This window comes from Carassius carassius, chromosome 15 (assembly GCF_963082965.1).
Source record: "Carassius carassius chromosome 15, fCarCar2.1, whole genome shotgun sequence".
Lineage (NCBI taxonomy): Eukaryota > Metazoa > Chordata > Actinopteri > Cypriniformes > Cyprinidae > Carassius > Carassius carassius.
This window is the reverse complement of record NC_081769.1, coordinates 20,131,378-20,147,036: the sequence shown is the minus strand read 5'-3', so window position 1 is coordinate 20,147,036 and position 15,659 is coordinate 20,131,378. Positions and strand designations below refer to the sequence as shown.

The following is a 15,659-nucleotide window of genomic DNA, read 5'->3' as shown; positions in this document are numbered from 1 at the left end:
AATTTATTACATGTACTTTCTACTAAAAAACAGTAATTCAACTCAAATTGTGAAACTCTTTTATTAAAAAAATTCAGTGCACACAGACTGAAGTAGTTTAAGTCTTTGGTTCTTTAAATACTGCCTCAATTCGGCGTGGCATGGAGGTGATCAGTTTGTGGCACTGCTGAGGTGGTATGGGAGCCCAGATTTCTTTGACAGTGGCCTTCAGCTCATCTGCATTTTTTGGTCTCGTTTGTCATTTTCTTCTTGACAATACTCCATAGTTTCTCTCTGGGGTTCAGGTCTGGTGAGTTTGCTGGCCAGTCAACTTTTGGTGCTTTTTGGCAGTGTGGGCAGGTGCCAAATCCTGCTGGAAAATGACATCAGGATCTTCAAAAAGCTGGTCAGCAGAAGGAAGCGTGAAGTGCTCCAAGATTTCTTGGTAAACGGGTGCAGTGACTTTGGTTTTCAATAAACACAATGGACCAACACCAGCAGATGACATTGCACCCCAAATCATCACAGACTGTGGAAACACTGGACTTCAAGCAACTTGTGCTATGAGCTTCTCCACCCTTCCTCCCAGACTCTAGGACCTTGGTTTCCAAATTAAATACAAAACTTGCTCTCATCTCAAAAGAGGACTTTGGACCACTGGGCAACAGTCCAGTTCTTCTCCTTAGCCCAGCTCTGATGTTGTCTGTGGTACAGGAGTGGTTTAACAAGAGGAATACGACAACTGTGGCCAAATTGATTAGCTGATTGGCATGTCACCATATTCTAATTTGTTGGTGGGTTTTTGTTAAATGTGAGCCATAACATTAAAAGAACCAAAGACTTAAGCTACTTCAGTCTGTGTGCACTGAATTTATTTAATACACGAGTTTCACAATTTTAATTAAATTACTGAAATGAACTTTTCGACAACATTCTAATTTACTGAGATTCACCTGTATATGGTTAGGGTTTGGCTAAGAGTTACTTGCATGTGATATGCATAATTGTTATAATAATAGTAAGTACATGTAATGTGTAACAAGGACACCATAAAATAAAGTGTAATATTTGTTATTTTTTTCTGACAAATCTGACTGTGCGATCACATGGGAAATGTGACCGATGAGAATGTGAACAAGGACGGGAATAATGTTGTGAAGTTTTTGTTTTTTGGATTTGAGGATAGTCATTTGTGACTCTTCTTGTTTCTATAGTAGCTGCAAAGTGCATCATGTGTCCGTTGCCATGACAATAGTACTTTGATTTTTGTATCAGAGAGGGCCTTTTTCTTTTTGAGTGGATGTTTTTTTAACTGGCTGACTGACCATAGATGCTCTTTTACTTGTGCTTCTGTTTTAGAGAGACAAGGTAGTCTTTCAGAAGCTTGGTCATGTGACGTGATTATTTGGCCTCAGTTCTGGGTCAGAAAGTCTTAAGGCTGGTGTCTGTATTGTCAAGGAAACCTGTTGTTATGGAAACCACCAACAGAAGACACTGAAGGGAGAGGTTAATATGGACATGGGGCTGAAAGCTGCAGTGCACGTACTGCCATTTTACACTTCACTGACTGTGTGTGTGTCTGTCAGCGTAAGTTTAAAAGTGCAAACTGAAGCCCTGAACACTGCAGGAACGTATTAACTCTTCAGCTGTTACAGTATAATGCGATATGTAGATTTTTTAAACCGTTATCACTGCCTCAGTTAGATAGGACTGCCTTTATGAATTATTGGGGTGTGAAGCTTGGAAGCAGAAGTATGCTGCAAGCTGTGGTCCATCATGTGTCATTGAGCAAGCTCCAGGGGAAATGTGCTTCTGATAAATATACTGTAAGCTGCTTTGTCTGCTAAATGATGTCATATCTGGATGGTGAAGCTGTTCTATGAAAGTCTCATGAGATTTACATTTGCTCCAAAAAAACAGCGCATGAATGTCGCTCGGAATAAAGGTTACCATCCAGACACAGCCACTACATAACTATTTGATTCCCTTCTGTTTCCGTCCCCTCTTCTTCACAGGACTGGGTTTTCCTCACAAGATTTTGCTTCCTGACTGATTTTGGCAGACTGAACTTCAAGTTCCGATACCCCAAGGTAAACTTAAAGACCTGCATTTGAATTTTTACTCATGAGCAGATTACTAATGTAGTATCAAAAAATATTTGCATGGATGCATAATACATCAGTAGCACATTTAGGCCTATAAGTATCACCAGTTATGTTGGATTGATTGCTTGATTCAATTGATATTCGATATTTAGTTATGCATACTCATTTGATTTATATTTACATTTAGATTACCTTTGCTGTCATTTAATTCTTCTTTACAGTTAATCTTTAAAAACACTAATGATTTAATAACACTATTAGTTGTAATCATTAGCAAATATCAAAATAAATATTATTTTTGTCAGACTGTACAACATAATGCTTAGATTCAGTTTAAAGCATTTAAAGTTAAGTTTAGTTTGTTGTGTTTTACACGCATACACGCATATTATGATCTTTATGAACTTTCATCTAATTAGGCAATAATTGTTATTATATATTGATAGATGGATGGATGGATAGATGGATGCATTAAAGGGTTAGTTTAGCCAAAAATGAAAATTATGTCATTAATAACTTATCCTCATGTCGTTCCAAACCCGTAAGACCTCCATTTATCTTCGGAACACAGTTTAAGATATTTAAGGTTTAGTCCGAGAGCTTTCTGTCCCTCCATTGAAACTGTGTGTACGGTATACTGTCCATGTCCAGAAAGGTAATAAAAACATCATCAAAGTAGTCCATGTGACATCAGAGGGTCAGTTAGAACTTGTTGAAGCATAACAAATACAATTTGATCCAAAAATAACAAAAATTACAATTTAATTAAGCATTATCTTCTCTTTCGTGTCTGTTGTGAGCAAGTTCACAAGACTGCAGTGACGCTGCTGACGTACAACACTGCTGACATGTTATCTTTGTTATTGGGAGCACCAGAAAACACATCAGCAGCGTCGTGAATGCACTGATAATAGACCCGGAAGAGAAGACTGCTCAGGTAACGCTGTCGGTAAGATGCTGAGAGCCATTGACAAACTACAGAAAAGTAAAGCTACTTCACGTTAGCATTACTGGCCACGAGTCCTATAGATCGCACGTCAGCTGCGTCAGAGACGAACGGAGTGCGAGGGCAATCCTGTGACAGTCTCAGTAGTGATGGGATTTATGGCTCTTTGAGGGGATCCGGATCTTCGCGATCCGTTCCTTTCAAAGAGCCGTTCAAAAGAACTCTTTTGGCTCTTTTTAAATATTTAGTCAGTTTTAAGAAGCCAGCTTGGGGGCATCTCAGTTTATCCTGGAAATAATTACTGGGAGGAAAAATGAGGTGAGATTTGTAGTCAAATAATTAAAACTCAGATATCACACACCAATATCTGAGTTTGAATTATTCTGAAATATTGATTATTACCTCGTTTGTCATGTGTGGACTATATTCCATAGGGTTGCACAAATCCCTCTGCTTAGACAGTGACATCACTATTTTGGATTTACCTTTAGTACAAAGTGTGTGTGTAAAGCTACGTTGACTTATGTTATTCATACAATACCTACTCAAATAAACATCAAAAACAAAGCCGGCTGCAATGAATTTCTGTGCAAAACGTACTCGGTTACTAACGTAACCTCGGTTCCCTGAGATGAGGGAACGAGTACTGCGTAAGCTAGCTTACGCTATGGGAAAAGGTCCCCTTTTCTCGAGAATATGAAGCCAAAAATTATCCTTAATTTTTAAATAATGTAAAACGCAGTGCTGCAGCACAGCAGACCCAAGCGAAGCGGCTCGCGCGCTTATTGGCTGTGCTGCGGCAACTGCAGCAACCTATGGTGAGGCGGCGGAGAGTAACGAACCAATGGGGGCGCTTCGCGCCCATTGGACATCAGAGCGCGCCAAAATAGGCGTGGCTGGAACTATATAAGCCACCGCTTCACCATAGGGATCAGGTTTTAAATCGACTGAAGCGATCACCCGGTCCGAGCACATAGCACGGCAGGTTACGCAGTACTCGTTCCCTCATCTCAGGGAACCGAGGTTACGTTAGTAACCGAGTACGTTCCCTTTCGAGAGTACTCTCGTACTGCGTAAGCTAGCTTACGCTATGGGAACACAATGTAAAACGCCGTGCGTGCTCGGGAACTTCGACCTGTCACAGCCCGAGGCGAGAGCTCGGGGCTTTATAGCAGGAGAAATCCCAGTCCCAACAGCCAACCTTAGTGAGCTTTATATAGGGAACGAAAAAAGGGGGACGTGATAAGGCTTAGCACGTCTATATAGAAAGTACCCTGGCCTGCAGGGCAGGGACTTGCAGATTATAGAATCTAATAAATGTGGACGGAGAGGCCCAGCCTGCCGCCGCACAGATATCATCCAGTGGTATCCCGCAGGACCACGCCCATGACGAGGCCATACCTCGGGTGGAATGGGCTCTGATGCCGAACGGGCAGTGAAGGCCCTTAGATTTGTAAGCCAGCGAGATAGTGTCTACTATCCATCGCGATAGGCTTTGCTTCGTGGTGGCGAGACCTCGGGTGCGCCCACCAAAGCATATGAAGAGCTGGTCCGACCTCCTGAATAAGGCGGAGCGCGCAATATAGGTTTTAAGAGCCCTGACGGGGCAGATGAAGCTTGCGTTGCTTTCGTCGCTTTGCGAGGAAAGGGCTGACAGCGAGATGACCTGCGCTCTGAACGGTGTTGAGAGCACCTTGGGGACATAGCCGTGTCTTGGTCTGAGAATGACTCTGGAGTCATTAGGCCCAAACTCGAGACAGTCAGCGCTTACAGATAGCGCATGTAAATCCCCCACTCGCTTGACTGAGGCCAGAGCCAGTAGAAAAGCGGTTTTGAACGAAAGAAGCTTCATATCGACAGACTGAAGCGGTTCAAAAGGGGGGCCCTTTAAGGCCTCTAGGACCGTAGACAGGTCCCAGGAAGGGATTGAAGGGGGTCGGGGAGGGTTCATCCGACGAGCTCCCTTAAGGAAACGAATGACCAGTTCGTTTTTTCCCAGTGATAGGCCGGCCACCGGAGCATGAGAAGCTGCAATGGCTGCCACATACACTTTGAGCGTAGACGGGGATCTGCCCGCATCTAAACGCTCCTGTAGGAAGGAGAGTATCTCCGTCACGTCACATAAGTGAGGGTCTAGGTTCCGTGTCCCGCACCAGGTGGAGAACACTGACCATTTCTGCGCGTATAGACGCCTGGTTGAGGGCGCTCTGGCTTCCGTAATGGTCTTTAACACTCCCTCAGGGAGGTTCCCGGGTACCCGTTGAGGGGCCATACATGAAGGGCCCAAAGTTCGGGGTGGGGATGCCAGAGCGCGCCCTTCAGCTGCGTGAGGAGATCTTTCCGCAGCGGTATTGGCCATGGGGCTGTACTGGACAGCTGCATCAGCTCGGAGAACCAAGGTTGGGTCGTCCAGAGTGAGGCTACTAGCAGCATAGCACATCTGCTCTTCCTGACCCGATCGATGACCTGCGGTAGCATCGCGACCGGTGGGAAGGCATAAAGCGGGCGTCTGGGCCAATCGAGGGCCAGCGCGTCCCTGCTCTTTGAAAAATATATTGGGCAATGAGCGTTGTCTTCTGAGGCGAAGAGGTCGACCTATGCCCTGCCGAAGATGCTCCACATCAACTGAACCGTCTGTGGGTGAAGAGACCACTCCCCAGGGGGAACATTCGCCCTGGAAAGCATGTCCGGGCCCCGGTTCAGGATGCCAGGTACATGCGCTGCCTTTAGCGAGCACAGATTGTAATGTGCCCATGTCAGAAGACGCTCGGTCATGGTGTGCAAGGTTTCTGACCTGACACCACCCTGGCGATTTATGTAGGCCACCACTGACATGCTGTCTGATCTGACCAGAACGTGGTGGCCCTTTAAAAATGGGAGGAAAGCTTTCAGGGATAGTTCGACCGCTATCATCTCCAGACAGTTTATGTGTAACAGTCGCTCCGGGCTCGACCAGAGGCCGGAGGCAGACCTGCCCTCGTACAGGGCGCCCCAACCGAGGTTGGATGCATCTGTCGAGACTACTTTCCATTTCGAGACAGCGCCCGTGCTTACGCCTAACTGATACCAGTTGGCTATTTTCCAAGGGGCCAGAGCTGTGATGCAGCCGTGGGTCACCCTGATGCGCGCGCGGCCGGAAATCCAGGCGCGCGCTGGAACACGGTCTCTCAGCCAGCGCTGTAGTGGGCGCATGCGCAGCAGGCCCAGTTTGAGAACCGCAGAGGCTGATGCCATCAGACCTAGCATTTCCTGAAATCGTTTGAGCGGGTAAAGAGACCCGGCTTTGAACGACACGGCTAAATGCTGAATAGTGAGAGCGCGCTGTGACGTCAGACGCGCTGTACATGTCACAGAGTCTATGTCTATCCCTAAAAAGGAAATCCTCTGGCTGGGAGACAGAGCGCTCTTGACAGTGTTGATCGTGAGACCCAGGCATTCTAAATGGCTGAGGATCCAGGATCTGTGTGTCGTCAGTAGTTCCTCGGAATGGGCTAAAACTAGCCAGTCGTCGAGGTAGTTCAATACTCGCACTCCCCGCATTCTCAGGGGTGCGAGAGCGGCATCCATGCACCGTGTAAACGTACGGGGCGCTACGGAGAGGCCGAATGGAAGAACCATGTACTGATAAGTCTGCCCCTCGAAGGCGAATCTCAAGAATGGCCTGTGATGGGGTGCTATTTGAATGTGAAAGTAAGCGTCTTTCAGATCCACTGAGAAAAACCAATCCCTCGGGCGAATTTGCGCGAGTATTTGTTTGGTAGTTAACATTTTGAACGATCGCGTCATAAGCGCTTTGTTCAAACGTCTGAGATCTAGGATGGGTCTGAGACCGCCATCCTTTTTTGGTACGAGGAAGTAGCGGCTGTAAAAGCCTGACTCGCGCTGCGCAGGGGGGACAGTTTCTATCGCCCCTTTTGCAAGAAGGTTTATCAGTTCGGCGCGAAGGACGTGTGTCATTTCGCTTTTCACTTTCGTTTCGACCACGGCGCGAAAGCGCGGCGCGAAAGCGCGGCAGTCTGCGAGCGAACTGGAGCGAGTAACCTCGTTTTATTATATTCAAAACCCAATTTGATATGCCGGGGATGGCCTGCCATGCAGCGGCTCGTGCGGCTATGGGTTGAATGTGCTTCGGGCACTGGCCGCCTGTTATGAGGGGACCAGTAGCTCGAGTATGCTGTGCTTGTGACACTGTGGTGACAGCGCTTATTTGTAGGGTTGCGCACTGAGAAGTGGGCACGCGCGCTACATTTAGAGCACCTCCGGCGCGAGCGGGAAGGTGGGCATGAAAGGAGACCTGAGTGAGTCTTTGTGACACTTGGGGGAGTGTGTATACATGTAGGGGTGCGTACTGTGTAGTGGGCACACTGCCTACATAGAAAAAGCTCTTTTTGTGCTTTATTGAGGTCGCCGTGAAAACGGCGTTTGTGTGCAGGCGTGCGTGCATTGTAACAGGCTCGTTTACTGCAGTATAGACATCTCCAACTGCCTTTAGTGAGGGGATTGGAGGAAGCATGTGAGGTTTCTTGTGTGGTGGTCTGGCCGCAGCGGGACTTAACCACGGTCTTTTCAGCCCGAAGGTCAGGAGGGCTTCGGAGGCTCGGGGTTCAGCACAATCCTGGGCCGAGGTCCCCGTCTCTCTGGCGGTTTGCGGCTCGTAGAGCGAGAGCGGTGCTGGGTTTTGGTCGCTGGGCGAGACTGTAAGTCTGGCTCCGATGGCTTCGAGGTCTGAGGGGGCGGCGCATTTCTACGGCGTCCCGCAGCAGAGCTAGAGCGTTTCGGCAGGAAGTGTCTCATTGCCTGTGACGTTTTCTGAGCCTCAGTGAAGCGTTCAGCGAAACCCTTAACCGACTGGCCAAAGAGGCCGGAAGGCGAGATAGGAGAGTCGAGAAAGGCGGATTTGTCGGCGTCTTTCATCTCCGTGAGCGTGAGCCAGAGGTGTCGCTCTAAAACAGCGAGGCTTGCCATGCTTCGGCCGATCGCTTGTGCTGTGGTCTTTGTCGCACGCAGGGCTAGATCAGTAACGCTGCGGAGATCTTTAAAGTCATAGGTATCTGGGGCAGACTCGTCCAGGTTACGGAGAAGTCTGGCCTGAAAAACCTGCAGCACAGCCATGGTGTGTAGAGCCGAAGCAGCTTGACCAGCGGAGGTGTAAGCTCGGCCAGCGAGAGCTGAGGTGGTGCGGCACGGCTTGGATGGATGCACAGGCTTCGACCGCCATCCAGCGGCTGAGGGCGGGCAGAGGTGTGCAGCAATAGCCTCCTCGAGAGGGGGGAGGCTCTCGTAACCGTGGTCTCGGGCGCCGTCGACAGAGGAGAGCGCTGACGAGACAGAAGTCTTCAAGCGTGCGGAGAATGGGGCTTTCCACGACTTCGTGAGTTCATTGTGAACTTCCGGGAAGAAGGGGGCGTTTCTTTGCGGAGGGGCCGAAGGGCGCCCCTGCAAGAACCATTCATCCAGCCTGCTTTTAGCGGGCTCGTCTGGAGGAGACCAGTCGAGCTGAAGGTCGCTGACAGCCCTTGTAAACACGCGAGTAAGCTCCGCGTCGATATCGGCGCGTTGTCCGGTGCAGCTGGGTGCTGTAGAGGGGGGGGGGGTCCGCAATGGAGCCCGACCATTCCTCACTACTGGACGCGGCGAGAGAAAGGCTGTCGTGTCTGTCCTCTTCCGCCTCAGGCGCTCCGAAGGAGAAGGGGGCGCTGGTGAGCAGGGACTGGCGCTGCTCGTCCACGAAGAGGACAGGCGAAGGAGAGAGAGCGGGCGAGGCACGCGGGGAGTGTTCCGGCGTGAGCTCGCGTGTAGCAGTATGCTCAGGCATTCTCTGATCGCGGCGTTTCTTACGCGGCACTTGAGAGAGAAGAGGCGGAGCGGGTGGAGCATCGTGGCTGGTTTGAGCTAATCGAGCCCGCAGGGTCGATATAGCCATGTCGTCGCACTCAGGGCAGCCGCCCTTGAAGAGTGCGCTCTCAGCATGCTCGCGGCCCAGGCAGGAGACACAGATGATGTGGCGGTCCTCGCTGGGCAGAGGACCTCGGCAGGAAGTGCAGGCCCGAGGCATTTGAAACAACGCCTCGAATTCTGGAGGAAAAAAGTGTGATGCAGCGGCAAACACACTAGCTTTGAAAAGGATATAGTCACGCCGGATGGCGCAGCAGGAAGTGAGTGCTGAAGGCGGCGTCGAGATGAAGCACGAGCCGGCGTCCTCAGATCTGCGTTGCAGTGCTATCCCGCTGAGAGGCTTTTCGACGGCGTGTAGAGGCTTCTCCGGAGAAGACAGCGAAGTGCAGGTGAGATCGCTGAAGGAGATGAAATCTGATCCCTATGGTGAAGCGGTGGCTTATATAGTTCCAGCCACGCCTATTTTGGCGCGCTCTGACGTTACTTCGTTACTCTCCGCCGCCTCACCATAGGTTGCTGTAGTTGCCGCAGCACAGCCAATAAGCGCGCGAGCCGCTTCGCTTGGGTCTGCTGTGCTGCAGCACTGCGTTTTACATTATTTAAAAATTAAGGATAATTTTTGGCTTCATATTCTCGAGAAAAGGGGACCTTTTCCCATAGCGTAAGCTAGCTTACGCAGTACGAGAGTACTCTCGAAAGGGAACAGCTTTTACTACAAACACTTTCACACAAGAACATTGTTATCACACAAGAACATTTTGATAGAAAACAAAAAATATTTAAAGTAGATAAAATTAGAATAAATAAAATGGAAATGTCTACATACTACATACTATTACTACTGTAAACTTTGCAAATAGGACATCAGCCCCTTCAAGTCAATGAACAATAACAAAGTGGGCTGCAATGAACATGCACAACTAATAACTAATAACATAACGCTATAAAGGGTTGGCCTGCGCTGGGTGCGCCCCTCCCCCTATAACTGTTCTGTCTCGCGGAGGAGCTCATTTGTGTGCATCTGTGTGAAACACGCATAGGAAAAAAGAACGACAGAAAGAACGGCTCCCCTCCAGCCGCGACTCGGCTCCCATCGTTCATGTTTATGAGCCGTTCAAAAGAATCGGTTCGTTCGCGAACGTCACAACTCTAAGTCTCAGGCGGTAAACAGTGGAGCGCGTGAAGGACATATAAGAGGCACGATTCACGAACACTGTTCAATGTCTCCATTAATTTGTGCTTGTAGTAACTTAATGTGTATATATTTTTAAAAAAAGTATTAGAATCGCTATAGAAATCACGATTCATTCGATTCTTAGCATTTTGAATCGATTACTGTCCGAGATCGGCGATTCATGATTCAAAAATCATGTTTCAAGATCGATGCATATGCATCGTCAGGGTTTGTAATCGATGCATCGAGAAAACGAGTGAATCGTTACACCCCTAATATTGGCCAAGTGTGTTAAAAAAAAAAAAAAAAAACGTTATACCCTAACCTGTAAAAGGTGATGATAGCATAGCTATAATGCGAAGAACCTGATTTTACCAAGTGAGACATGTTCCTGGGACAACATCTTTGTTGACCCTGGAACAAAATTGTGATTAACCAATCAGATTTGAAGAACAAGTTTATAGATTTTGTGAAGTTTACGCTTACAATCACTGTTAGGTGCTTGTACATCAGTGTCATTCATCTATCATTTCCTCTGATTTTAAGGAACACTCATGGTTAAGGTTAGGTTTAGGTGTAGGGATATGGTCAAGACTACATTTTTTGAGTAAAATGTTGTTCCAGGGTCAACAAAATATGTTGACCTAGGAACACATCTAACTCAGCCAGAGGTGGAAAGTAACGAATTACATTTACTCGCGTTACTGTAATTGAGTAGCTTTTTTGTCTACTAATACTTTTTAAAGTAATTTTTTAAATCTGTAATTTTACTTTTACTTAAGTATATTTTGTTTAAAGTATTGTACTTCTCTACATTTTAAAACACATTAATTACTGAGTAAAAAAAAAAAAAAAAAAAAAAAAAATCGCTCCCTGGAAACTACGTCAGTAAATAATGGGCAGGAGGGCAAACTGGCACTAAATCACAAGAAAGATGCAGAAGGTCAAAACAGGCGTTAGTGGTGCAGACACCGCAGAAAACGAAACCCCGTCATATTCTGAAGTTGAACTCGAAGGAAATGAAGCGAACCCCTGGCCATATGTATGCTCTATTATGCAGTGTAAGCTGTACTTGCCTAGGAAGACCAAACTAGCTTATAAAATCTCGACAAGACATCAACCCTTCGCAAGAATGTAGAGGTAAGCTAAATAATTGCATCGTTGCATTGGTGGTTAAAATGAAGCTTTGACATTTTAGCAAGAGGTTTTGCACAAATTAGCCAAAAAGACAGTGGTGAGGAGTGTGATATATATATCATCTGCGATAATATCGTGTTTTTTGTTTTAATGATGTGCGCGCTTATAGTGCGTTCTTTCACTGTGTGATTCAGTCTCCTAAAATGCATTTAGAATGATCACAAAATTGAAGATATAGGGGCAGAAAATTCACATATTTATATAATTTCATACATTAAATCAAAATCACACAAAGAATGCCGTCTTTTCCTCCAAAAATCATCATGAATATATACATACATACATATATATATAACAGTTCAGTAAACAAGTTAATTAAGAGACTTGCGTTTTACACCATATTGCCTTTTTTAGCTCTATTTCTACAACAGAAAATAATTCCAAACACAGCCACCAAAGCACAGTTTTGCGTCTCTGAGCAACGTGACAGTGTTTCGTTCCTGAATGAATCAACTGTTTAAATGATTCGGTTCAATCGCAATGACTCACTTATTAACAGTGACTTGCTGACACATACTGGCCATTTTAATATCACATTTAAAGTATCTTTTGATTTTTTTAAATAATTAATTTCTTATCATTTCAAATGAGTATTCAACATTTTATGTTTTGTACATCAAAACATTATTCATGCATTTGTAACTGCAGGTTAAATGCATTCCTGTCCTGCACTAAACAGTGTAATACATCTAAATGCCACTTCCAATGAATCTTCTGCATTTCCTCTGCATTAAAAGATGAGTTTTTTTAAAACTCAGGTGTGTTTAATTAGGGTTATATCTAAACTGTGCAGGACTGTGGCCCTCTAGGAACTGAGTTTGACACCCTTGGCCTGTCCCATTTTTGACTCCTGAGTAATTTTTACTCTGAGTAAATTTTAAATGAGCTACTTTTTACTTTTACTTGAGTTGATATTTAGACTGGTACTTTTACTTGTACTTAAGTAAAATTTCATTAATGTAATGGTACTTTTACTTGAGTAGAATATTTTTGTACTCTTTCCACCTCTGAACTCAGCAATATCAGGACGTGCGCTATAATGCGCTGCACTTGCCTCAGATACAGACAAAACACAGATCTCCTCATTCGCCGGCCAAAGACCTTGTTAAATCCATTTGAGCTTTTTTTTCATATAGCCTAATGTTAATTGCACGTGTCTGATACAACACAAGCAGTGTTGTTTAAATACCGATTTTTCTCCCTTTTCTTTCCTTTTCCCCCTGTATTTTAGTAGAGTGTGCCATGAAACTGTTTTATTTGTCAAAACCCATCAGACATATTGTTTGTATTTGGTTGCTTAAACTCAACAAACTACGAAAAATAACTCGTATATTATACTCGTGAGGCTGCTTTATACGTGCAAGCTTTGGATGTGAATGTAAGGGCACATACACAGCCTGTGGAGCAGCGCGAGTACACAAATGGCTTAAAATACTTAAAAGGTGTGCAAATTATACATTTTTGTGACAATGCAACAATTACCCGCTTAGTCAAGAGTCAATTCTGTCAGCTGTTCCGATCGAAATATGAGTCTTGTATCGCAGCGTGCAGCAGGTGGCTGGAGTGCAGAGAAGATGCGCTGAGTATGGAAGCATATGGGTAGCAATATTCAATTTGGAATGTAATATGCAAAATGACAATGCAATATGTAAAATGGCAATGCATTTCTGTATTTACATTTACATTTTCCTATACATTTGTGCAACGTTTGGTGCAAAATGAAAATGAAAATTAAATTACATAATTTTCATTTGCCATTTCATACACCAGTTTTAATATGTAAAATGAATACTAATTTTAACGCTTTATAAGTTGCAAAATTAAAATGAAAATGTATTACAGAAATGATCAGATATGTTATATAATATAAGATATAATCTTTCATACAAAGATTTGAAAAATAAAATTCCACAATTTTTCAATTTTTAGGGACCTTACAGACCCTAAAAGCAACTGGTGCATGCTCTTAAAATCACTTAAACTGGTCCAGCAATGCGATTGTGCGAATGTTCCGTTACCTCTCCCTCCTGTAATTACATGCTGGATCCGTAACCCCACTCTGTTCCAGGACCTCGCAATGCTAATTAAGCACTGGTAATAATGTATGTATATATGTAATAATTATTGCGTATTAGATTAAAAGTATATTAATAATTTGACATTGATTCAACTAGAATTATATTTTGTTTGTTGTTTTATGAACACACACACACACACACACACACACATTATTTATTGTTATATGACTATATATTAATATATCTATACATATAACAATTATTGTGTATTACATGATTACATGAATATAATAATTGAAAATTATTAATCTAGAATTATAATATTGTGCATCTCTCACAACTTAAATTTCATAAATATCTAAATTATCCCTTCACAACATAAATATAATATTTACCTAAAATCTTAATTTGGTTTAGTTTTCATAACAAATACCAAATTTTTGGGTAACAATAAAACTGCAACAAAAAAGTTCTACAAAGTTTGACCATTAAATTATGTTGTCAGACTGTGCCTTTGGTTTTTTTTTTCTGTCAGTAGATCTCTATATAGCTCCAATATATCATTTAAGTTTCTAGATGGCATAGACCGTTCAAGTATTAATCTCTCCCCCTTTCTCTTTCTATCTATCCATCTATCCTGTCTTTCTCTTCCTCCCTCTACGCCTGTTTTTCACTGAAAGTCCCGATGCTGTCAGAACATATTGCTCTACTTTGATGAAAGCTCCCAGTGGCCAGCTGTGTACAAGAGGCCGGACAAGGTGAGACACACACTGTCAGACTCTGCGTTTGTGTGTGTGAAAATATTGAGTGTACTGACAGACTGCGTGTGTGCGTGTGAACAAACAGAGAGTGCGAGCATGAATGCATTCGTTCCGCGTCAGTAGAAAGTATGAGGATTAAAGGAGAAATGTCAGCAGTGTTCTGTGGATTAAAAGTCCAAATCCAGTCCCCAAAAAGACATGAGTGTCAGTACAAGTGCATATTTAAATCCAACACATTTCCTCCCTCCTCGTGGCAGGATCTGCATTGCGGGACTCTATGAAAAGTGCTTGTAGGAAACCCCTGCTCTTCATCACACTCCTCTAGTACTAATCTGCTTAGTATTCAGCTTCAGCTCTTGTTATTGTTACAGGGTGTTTGACATCCAATGGAGAGTTGTTTGTTAATGGAGGGTTTATGTGCTCTACAGGACTGCTACCAGAAAGAGTCAGTATTGAGGCCTGAAAATAACCAGGTCATCAACCTGACCACCCGCTACACCTGGTCTGGCTGTATGGTAAGAAAAAATCTAATAATATATAGTCTTGTGTGATTGTGTGTGTCCTTTAGGTTTGAAGTATTAGGGTTACAGTACTAAATTGATGTTCTGCACCACTGGCACCGCCAAAAATAATTGTTTTCAAACTGGTTTCCCTAACACATCCCCTATCTGCCGTTGGTTGAGCTTAATCAAACAAGCATAATTATCATACTGTATCATATTTATATTTTAAAATAATTATGGTAATATTTTAAACATACTGAGCAGTGTTGGTATTTGTAGACTTTATCTAAAAAGAGTTTTCACTAATTGAAAATGTAAAATTGAGTACATTTTGATTAAAAACCTAAACAAAAATTGTTTTAATGTAATCTAAGTCTAAATATTAGTATAAACACATAGCACAATTACTAAAACTGAATCTAAAATGAACAGAAACTTCGATGTAAACTTCTATCTATCTATCTATCTATCTATCTATCTATCTATCTATCTATCTATCTATCTATCTATCTATCTATCTATCTATCTATCTATCTATCTATCTATCTATCTATCTAGATCTAGATTTACATATTGCCGCTGTATTTACATATTTTGATCAGTGACTCACTCCTGTCTCTGCATATTAAACTGGGATAGAAGATGGAACGAAATTACACACATCAGCAATAAATTATAACTGTTTTCTGTTGAAATAGTGATGAACATCTGCACAATGAAGAGTTGCTTCTCTTTAAATTCTTATGTCTTTGTGTCTGCCTCTGCCAGGTGGAAGGTGAAGGTAATGAAGAGATGCTGAGTTGTGTAGGAGGGCGAAGTTTTCGTTCTGTCAGAGAGAGATGGTGGTACATTGCGCTCAGCAAGTGTGGGGTGAGTGGTGATACAGTAAACAATAAACGAGGGACTAGGAATGTGCCTGAAGCAGATTACCAGATTCAGAAGGGCATGATTAATGACCACAGAATGAACAACTAATTGTACCGAATTATACAGAAGTACAAGGGTAAAACAAATTTTTAATGAACATATCAAACAACATAATGGTTAGTCTGTGAAGCATATGATTAAAAGTTGTATCTTG

At 43.8% G+C, this 15,659-nt stretch overlaps 1 protein-coding gene across 1 annotated transcript in view; it reads left to right on the top strand.

Annotated features, from left to right (window-relative positions):
- Window positions 1-15,659, top strand: part of LOC132158465 (transmembrane protein 145-like) — a 29,435-nt gene that overhangs the window by 4,608 nt on the left and 9,168 nt on the right. The window contains exons 2-5 of the mRNA XM_059567891.1: window positions 1,995-2,069; window positions 13,995-14,072; window positions 14,504-14,590; window positions 15,347-15,448. Of these exons, the coding sequence (XP_059423874.1) occupies window positions 1,995-2,069; window positions 13,995-14,072; window positions 14,504-14,590; window positions 15,347-15,448 (342 nt within the window). The remainder of the gene's footprint in view (window positions 1-1,994; window positions 2,070-13,994; window positions 14,073-14,503; window positions 14,591-15,346; window positions 15,449-15,659) is intronic.